Source organism: Littorina saxatilis, linkage group LG7 (assembly GCF_037325665.1).
Source record: "Littorina saxatilis isolate snail1 linkage group LG7, US_GU_Lsax_2.0, whole genome shotgun sequence".
NCBI classification, from domain to species: domain Eukaryota; kingdom Metazoa; phylum Mollusca; class Gastropoda; order Littorinimorpha; family Littorinidae; genus Littorina; species Littorina saxatilis.
The window spans coordinates 18,620,223-18,629,655 of record NC_090251.1 but is presented as its reverse complement, the minus strand read 5'-3'; the positions used below and the strand labels follow the sequence as shown (position 1 = coordinate 18,629,655).

Genomic DNA, 9,433 nt, shown 5'->3' with positions numbered 1-9,433 from the left:
AACGTGACAACCCTCGAAAATGGAATTCACAACAATGTGAATCAGTGTCAATAACGCGTGTGCCCTCCGTTGTGTGCGCATGGAGTGGATAAGGTTGCATATTATGAATCCTCTGGGAACTCCATTCCACTCCTGCTCGAGCCATTGCAGCAGTTGACCCAGATTGGCAGGAGGAAGGTGATGTTGCTGTACCCGACGACAAAGCTCGTCCCACATGTGCTCTACGGGGTTCAGGTCCGGGCTGTTGGCTGGCCACAGCATCCTGTTGACCCTGGCCTGCTGGATGAAGGTGTTTACAGCTGCAGAGCGATGGGGAGGTGCGTTGTCATCCTGAAGAATCGCACGAGGGCCGATCGCTTGGAGGGCTGGAACGACCAGGGGTTGCAGGATATCATTCTTGTAGCGGACACCGGTCAAGTTGCCCACTACATGGTACAGAGGACTGGTGTCCTTAGACGTGTGCTGATCCCTCCCCAGACCATCACAGGGCCTCCGCCAAAACGCTGTCGTTCCAGAACAGCGCTTTCAGCGAAGCGCTCTCCGCGACGCCTCCCCACTCGGATGCGACCATCAGCAGGTTCCAAGCAAAAGCGGGACTCATCTGTAAACAACACCTGAGCCCACTGCTGACGTTTCCACCTCACATGTTGAGTGCACCAGGCTCGGCGAGCTGCTCGGTGATTAGCAGTCAGGGTTGTTCGGCCTCGGACTGGACGCCTTGCACGCAAGCCAAAGTTGTGTAAGCGGTTTCGGATCGTCTGACCACTAACAACAGTGTTGGTGGTAGCTTGTAGGCGTTGCCTGATGTTGTTAGCCATTCTTTGTTGCATGGCCTGCCTCTAAATGAAGCGATCCTCTCTTTGTGTGGTGACTCTGGGCCGACCAGAACGTTGTCGCTCCTGCACTCTTCCAGTTGCGTGGAATCTCTGTTTTAGTCTGATGATGACAGGGGAGCCACTGCAAGCCTCTGGGCCACTTGCCTGGCAGCAACACGGTCTTGTAGCCATCCTATTGCCCTTTCTCTATCCAAATCGCTCAGTTTTCTTCGTGGGGGCATGTTGCTACTGTGCATAATTGTGTCAGCGTGTCAACCTTTAAACACAAGCTGGTGAGCGATGTTCATAGCCAGGACCCTGTTGTAGCACGTGCATCACAACCTTTTGCCCTGGCATGCGTTCCGCAAATTTCATGGGGCTATAAAAAAACACCCTTTTTCTTCTAAAATGCAGAAGCTTTTGAGAAGTCCCACAAAGGGAAATAACTCTGCCTCCCAAACAAAATTCTAGGTCAAGACTCGTTGTTCATTTGTTAATTCAAACACATTAATCTGTTAATTATTATGTCGATGTTTAATTATTTGGCAATTTTTTATAATTAGATCCGTTTTTTCAACCGATCCTTAACTTTTTTTGAAGAGTGTACATAGTTATGTTTTTTTTAGTCCAAACTTAGAGACGAGTCAGCTAAAGACAGAGCGACGCTTGGATACTTATCAAAAATCAAGATTGATTTTGTAATGAATTAATTTACTACAAGCCACTCGTGTCAATGTGCGATATTGAACATGAAAGAATTGCAACTGTGCCAGGGAAGCAGAGAGGATGCTGAATGTCGGTATGCCCAAGTAGAGGACGGGTCTTTCCCATGGTAACGCCTGGTGAACACTATCAACCAATCAATATGAGGCTTATATCGCGCGTATTCCGTGGGTACAGTTCTAAGCGCAGGGATTTTTTTTGATTTTTTGATTTTATTTTTATTTTATGCAATTTTTAATCGCGCACATATTCAAGGCGCAGGGATTTATTAATGCCGTGTGAGATGGAATTGTTTTACACAATACATCACGCATTCACATCGACGAGCAGATTGCAGCCATTTCGGCGCGTATCCTACTTTTCACGGCCTATTATTCCAAGTCACATGGGTATTTTGGTGGACATGTTTATCTATGCCTGTACAATTTTGCCAGGAAAGACCCTTTTGTCAATCGAGGGATCTTGAACGTGCACACCCCAATGTAGTGTACAACGAAGGGACCTCGGTTTTTCGTCTCACCCGAAAGACTAGCACTTGAACCCACCACCTAGGTTAGGAAAGGGGGGAGAAAATAGCTAACGCCCTGACCCAGGGTCGAACTCGCAACCTCTCGCTTCCGAGCGCAAGTGCGTTACCACTCGGCCACCCAGTGAACACTACTGATTTCACTACAAGGACTGTGTCTTTAACCTCAAATTATGCATGTGATCACTCAACAGGTACCAAAGAGGGAGCAAACTGTACAAGAACAACCGACTGCGGAGATCACATGATCTGCAACACGACGTGCGCCTGTGACGGCATGTATAATGTGACGTCACGTAAAACCTGCGGTAACTTTTATTCATTTGTATTTTAGTAGTTGTTTTCAAATAAAAATCCTGTCACATTCGAATTAGAATGTTGAAGAAGAGTATTAATAAATTGATCGAAGCACAAACATGTTATAGTGTCCGGTGTGTATCTTTGTTTTATCTTTGTTTTTGTACATAGTTATTTTCATCTTGGGGGTGGGGGAAGAGGAGAGGGAGGAGGGGTGCAGGGAGATGGGTGAAGGGGAGGGGTTAAGGAGGGGAGATAACTGAATACACCTGAATACACCTGAATACACCTTAATAACCTGAATATGCACACAAATTGGAAGCGCGACTCTGTAGCTGCTAGCTTAACATTTTCAATGGGAGGAAGCGACCCGAATTTCCCAGCGATGAAACAATAAAGTAAACAAAAAAATGAAAATGAAATGCACCTTGACCTATTCTGTCCACTTTCTTCATGTGACAGAGAAGCCGTGCAGTGACTCCAGCGAGTGCGAGCCAGGAGGTCGGTGTTTCCTCACCGGTAACCCCCCGACAAGCACCTGTATTTGTAAATCTGGATACTCGGGAGCCAACTGTCAAAGTAAAGAAACGACTTCTTGATTACCTCTTCTGTGTACTCTGTGTCCTTATAGTTCTGCCTTTAGTTCTTTCCTCTTGATTCAGTTCCTACGTGAGTTTTCTATGCTAGTTTCTCTTCTGCCCTCTTCTGTTCTCAAATTATTTTCTTTCTCTCACTATCATTCTCCTATGTTTATTTCCAGACGAAGACATTGAGGTCGAAACATTTATTTTCAACCGTTATTAAGGCGGGTCCCGTTTTATTTCGTTTGCTGGTTCCTTCCTGTCGCTGGTTGGCTTGCAGGGCTCCCGCAACTGTGCATTCCTGCTCTAAAACACGTATTTTTGTAGAAGAGGTTCGTTCGTTCTTGTCCGTAAAACGTACATGTGATAAACATATCTTCACTGTTTCAGCATCAATCCAAAAACAGATAGACTGCTGACTTACTTGTCTTAGGCCAAAAAAAAAATAGGTCTGTTTACGGCAACATAGGTCAAAAAAATAGGGTCGGTAGGTTGGGATTATTTTTTATTTTTTTTTTTCTTCCAAAAAACCATATTTTTACGTTATTTTTTTTTTTTTCCCAAATGCCAAAAAAAAGTCTACGGTCGCGCGAAAAAAATAGGGTCGGTCGGGTTACCGTAAACAGACTATTTTTTTGTGTGTGCCTTATTTCAAATTCTTATTTACCAGCATCATCCTCGACGTACACGATCCACGTGAAAACGGGGAGTTCTGACCACGCTGCCGCGGAGGCCAGAGTGGGCCTGGTCATCACGGGCACCCAAGGTACCACAGAGCGACTGAAACTGTCTGAAAGCGCCTGGAGCGGACATTTCAAGCAAGGTGCGACTGACGTGTTCAAAATGGAGGCTGCGGACGTCGGGAATGTAAGTCATGGTTTAGTTGATGTTGGAGTAGCTTCCCTGTCTTTTCCCCCAATGTTCTGTGCAGTACAGTACAGACGAACTCCCCGTCGCGATATAACCTTCGAGGTTGAAAACGACGTTAAACACCAAATAAGGAAAGAAAGAAAGAACAGACGAACTCGGTTTTTCCTTTTTGAAACCTTTAAGAACCCCTGAAAACGGCATATTGGTGCCTGAACGCTGGGGTAAAAACGGTCATACACGTTAAAAGCCGTGAGAGTTTCAGCTCATGAACGAAGAAGAAGAGACCTCTAGGAATGTGGGCAAATTAGGTCTTAAAATGTAATGTGTATGTTACCGTAACTATTCACCCCTTTTGACCTTTTGCATGTGGTGTTTTAATGAATCAATAATGACAATATTATACGTAGTTTGTATTTTTCACAGAAATATAACATTTTACACAGGTCGAGACAGTCAGTGTTCCCCCAATACCGCGCTAGCGGTCGAGGTGAACAATGACCGTCAAGATCTGTAAACAATATCATATTTTGGTCAAAAATACGTGTAACAGTCATGTATCGATCGATGTATCTCGGCCGATCGCCTTAATATGAGTTTTAGTCAGACTCTGCCGTCACTTGGCTCAAAGAAGGAAATTCCAATGTCCAATCGATACATTGTGTGTTATGCTCTAACAGATCACGAGCATCACTATCTCGTACTACGACATCTTGTACGATGACCGCTGGTTACTGGACAGAGTGGACATCGTGAAAGAGCAGTACAGTGATGGAAACTACACGTTCATTTTTCAAAGATGGCTTTACATAGAAAATTTTTGTGAGTATTTTTTATTATAGCACACCAAATACATTGTTGTGTTACATGAACAAGAAAGCCTCCTCCTTTGTATATAATGTATACTTTTGCCTCATATGATTCGTCGTAGCAGTCATTTCAGCACATGACTAAAAGTAACAAGTGATGTATATAATTTCTTGCCACCTGTGACTCAGTTAGTTCAGCTTTCGTTTGCAAAACAGACAAACTGTGAGCCATGGAGAGGGAAAGACAGACATGCAAGCAGGTTGGCAGATATACAGAAAGACAGATACTCAAACAGACAGGAAGCCGGACACATTGACGGACAGAAAAAGTTGTCTTTGTTTGTTTATTTGTTTCTTAAGTTTACTTGTGGTTAGTTTCTAGGGCCTAAACAGAGGTTCGAGTTTATGAAATTGCAGTCGTGTGTGTGTGTGTGTGTGTACGTGTGTGTGTGCTTGTGTGTGGTATTGTTTTTCAGACACCTTGCAACATCCTTGTGTGACATCATCAGTTCAGAACGTCACGAGCTGTTGGCACGTAGATTTTACGTCATTCGAGTACACGTGCACGCTTGGCAGTGACAAAGCACTCCCCAGCTGTACCACAGGTGATCAAATTTAGTCTCGTGTGTTTGTTTGTTTCTTTCTTTCTTTCTTACTTACTTACTTTCTTTTGTGCAAAAGGTGTTGAGCTTATGCAAACGGTCTATTATACGTAAAATGTAAGCTAGGCGCAAAGTGTTTTTAATTTTCTTTTGTTAAGGATAATAATAGAAAGTGAGGAAATTTTTGGATGTAACGAGTGAAGCACCAGGGCAAGTTTCCTCTTTTATAACGCGTTTAATCGTTTCTTAAATTCAGATTACTTAAAAGATAATTTTAACACGTTTTCATATTATTCTATTTTTCGTATCAGCTCTATATTGCTATTCTGATGGACACGAGAAGGAATTCGGGTGCTGTGATTGGATAGACTCACACAGCCCTTTTCTGATCCTCGGGACATATTCCGCAGTAAGTCTGCGAATATGCTTTCATATTCGTAATAACAAAGACGCATGTTTCCGGTTTCTTCGACATGTACATGGCCAGCTTTGTTTCTGTGACTGGTCGACAGACGATGCAATTTGCTTCTTTTTACATTTAGTCAAGTTTTGACTAAATGTTTTAACATAGAGGGGGAATCGAGACGAGGGTCGTGGTGTGTGTGTGTGTGTGTGTGTGTGTGTGTGTGTGTGTGTGTGTGTGTGTGTGTGTGTGTGTGTGTGTGTGTGTGTGTGTGTGTGTCTGTCTGTCTGTCTGTGCGTGTGTGTGTGTAGAGCGATTCAGACCAAACTACTGAACCGATCTTTATGAAATTTGACATGAGAGTTCCTGGGAATGATATCCCCGGACATTTTTTTCTTTTTTTCGATAAATACTTTTGATGACGTCATATCCGGCTTTTTGTAAAAGTTGAGGCGGCACTAGCACTGTCACACCCTCATTTTTCAATCAAATTGATTGACATTTTTGTAAAGCAATCTTCGACGAAGGCCGGACTTCGGTATTGCATTTCAGCTTGCTGGCTTAAAAATTAATTAATGACTTTGGTCATTAAAAATCTGAAAATTATAATAACATTTCTTTTATATAAAACGATCCAAATTTACGTTCATCTTATTCTACATCATTTCTTGATTCCAAAAACATATAAATATGTTATATTTGGATTAAAAACAAGCTCTGAAAATTAAAAATATAAAAATTATGATAAAATTAAATTTCCGAAATCGATTTAAAAACAATTTCATCTTATTCCTTGTCGGTTCCTGATTCCAAAAACATATAGATATGATTTGTTTGGATTAAAAACACGCTCAGAAAGTTAAAACGAAGAGAGGTACAGAAAAGCGTGCTATGCAGCACAGCGAAACCACTACCGCGCTGAACAGGCTCGTCAGTTTCACTCCGTTATGCACAAGCGGCGGACTACGGTCATTGTGAAAAAATGCAGTGCGTTCAGTTTCATTCTGTGAGTTCCACAGCTTGACTAAATGTAGTAATTTCGTCTTACGCGACTTTTTTTTCTCTGTACCGTAGGCCTACATGAAATACGTTCCGTGTAAAACCCCAGTTCTTTAACAGGCAACAAACTTATTGCAAAGTTCAAGTAGCAGCTGCATTTTAGCTGACGGTCTTTTCCATGTTTAGCACATAAGCAGCAACCCCTCCTTTATCTTAATACAACTTCCATTGTATGTAATGTTGACATGAAGTTACGGGTCTGAAACATTTAGTTGTTGAGTTTCTCCTGAGACAATCCTTGTTCTCTTATCATTCACAGATTTACCGCAGTCTTCGCCACGCCCAAACCACTGTCCCCAATAAGAAGTCAGACTTTCGAACAATACACAGAATACGTATGCAAGCATGATACGTGAAACACGAAGTTCAGTTTGAACAGAAGCACGATGACCGACAGACAAAACCATAACAATTACAAGGTAAATTAGCTTTCCTTGTGTAGCGAGCAGCGTCTGCAATTAAAACGCACTCACAAAAATGTCAACAGCACTTATTCTAAATCTACATTGCAACATTAGGTAAATTCAGCGACACTCAATTAAACAATGATTGTACCATGTAAATAAACAACATGGTGCAAACATTCAGTCATGATTCACCGATCAATAGCAACAGCCCCAACGCAGAACTCAAGAAATCTTCAGCAAGCACTTCCATTCCTTTTTTCTTTAAAAGGCCCAATATCCAAACTACAGCATCAACATCTTTCCCACACAAGCAAGCTCCACAGCTACAGTCACCAGCACACAGAGTAACATTATTCAACAAAGATTCCCCAACCTCCCAAAAGGTATGTGTGTGTGTGTGTATGTGTGTGTGTAAGGGTATGTGTGTGTGTGCAAGCTATTTCTGAGCGTTCAATGGCACGGACATTGTCGTTGTTACCCAAAGGCAAAGGGGAAGAACCCTTAAGTATTATCACTGACCGATTACCTTGAAGCTTGATTAGACTTTAGATCTGCAGCCAGAATACTGAGACTACCTTCTGCAAAGTTAAGAAATTAAACACATGATGTACGCTCAAAATCAAATGAGTTGTTTCAGACCTTTTTAATTTAACATCCAACCTAAGCAATTCACTCGCGCGCACGCGTGTTTGAGTACGGGTGTCTGTGTGTGTGTGTTCGTGTCTCTCTGTGTGTTCAAACAAGCAAAGAACTGTGACCTTGGACCGACTCCTAACCTAAATCGAAACTGTCTTTGATTCAATGAATACTTTCATTGTGTGTGCTTTCTTTACTATCTTGAAACTAAAATGCATTCAAAAGCAAATCGAACAGTGGTTTGAATGTAGATTTAACACAAATTTACGGATGCACTTGTTTGCACTTCATTTCTTCAGCGACGTGGCTTTAGCATGGGGTAGGGAAAAGGAACACACCTCGCTGGCTCACCTAGTTTACACACCACAGACAACTACAGTGCTATAGGTTGTGTTCTACTCTTTGGTTCTACGTTGTCTTTCGTGTACGCATGGGATATACAGGTTACAACACTCGTGATTTTGTATATGGCTTGTATTTCAGTCAAGACCCAGCGGATGAATATCATAGGGATCCACGAGCCTGTGGCGTGTGGATCCCGATGATATTCCCGCTGGGTCTTGACTGAAATACAAGCCATATAAAAAAAAAAAGAACCACTCGTGTTGTAACCTATACATACAAACATGAACAGTAAAAAAATTAACTGTACCGGTTTGTGCCTACCTTGGTACTCTTCATAGCTTAACCAATAACAATCACTCTTGTCACAGCGCCCTTACCACGCTATGCGACACCTGGTTGTCTGCAACAAACCGATCTGAAATCAGTGGTGCTGTGTTTCTCGACTTTAAAAAAGCGTTTGATCTTGTTGATCATTCAATTGTACTGAAGAAATTACAGTTGTATATCAGAAACAGTTCAGTGTGTAACTTTTTTGCTTCCTATTTACAGGACAGATCTCAATATACTGCCCTAAACTGTAAAATATCCACTGAGGAGACTGTGAAATGCGGGGTGCCTCAAGGGTCAGTGCTTGGGCCGATCTTGTTCTGTCTGTATATCAATGATCTGCCACTGCACATTTCTGATAGTAATGTAAGAAGTGATTTTTTTGCTGACGATTCTTCTCTTCATTCAAGTGAAAAGTCTGTTCCAGTAATAGAGTCCTCACTTCAAACAGCTTTAAACGATGTAAAATAACTGGTGTAGTGCTAATGCTATGCTTGTCCATCCAATAAAAACTAAAAGTATGGTAATTGCAACCAGACAAAAACATCAGATTTCTCCACTCAAACTAAATCTTACTATTGGTACGCAATCAATTGAACAAGTTCAACAGCATCGCGTTTTAGGGGTAATTATTGATTGTGAATTCAAGTGGCAGAATATTTGCAAGAAAGTAGCCAAGAACGTTTTCCTCCTATCCAAGTTAAAGCAATATACCGACAGAAGGACTCTGGAAATGTTCCACAATGCTCATGTAATGCCTCACATTAATTATGTTTCGACGCTCTGGGATGGCAGCAGTGATGTCCACTTGAAAAAGTTAGACTCTCTCTATCGTCGCTCGGCCAAACTCATCGTAAAGGATAATGCCTCAACAGATATGAAATTAAAAATACTTAACTTTCTTCCACTGGAAAAGCATCTTAAGTTAAACAAAGCCATTTTCATGCATAAATTGTATTACGGTAGAGTGCCGATTTACATTACATCATTATTTAATATAGCTATTCTGATGAACACGTGGGGGAATTCGGGGGCT

General features: G+C 42.0%; 1 protein-coding gene across 1 annotated transcript in view; it reads left to right on the top strand.

The window, feature by feature from the left end:
- The first annotated feature begins 1,564 nt into the window (after window positions 1-1,564).
- LOC138971953 (uncharacterized) overlaps window positions 1,565-9,433 on the top strand; it is a 13,736-nt gene continuing 5,867 nt past the window's right edge. The window contains exons 1-6 of the mRNA XM_070344799.1: window positions 1,565-1,610; window positions 2,259-2,372; window positions 2,824-2,940; window positions 3,613-3,809; window positions 4,490-4,572; window positions 6,942-6,988. Coding sequence (XP_070200900.1) covers window positions 1,565-1,610; window positions 2,259-2,372; window positions 2,824-2,940; window positions 3,613-3,809; window positions 4,490-4,572; window positions 6,942-6,988 — 604 coding nt within the window. The remainder of the gene's footprint in view (window positions 1,611-2,258; window positions 2,373-2,823; window positions 2,941-3,612; window positions 3,810-4,489; window positions 4,573-6,941; window positions 6,989-9,433) is intronic.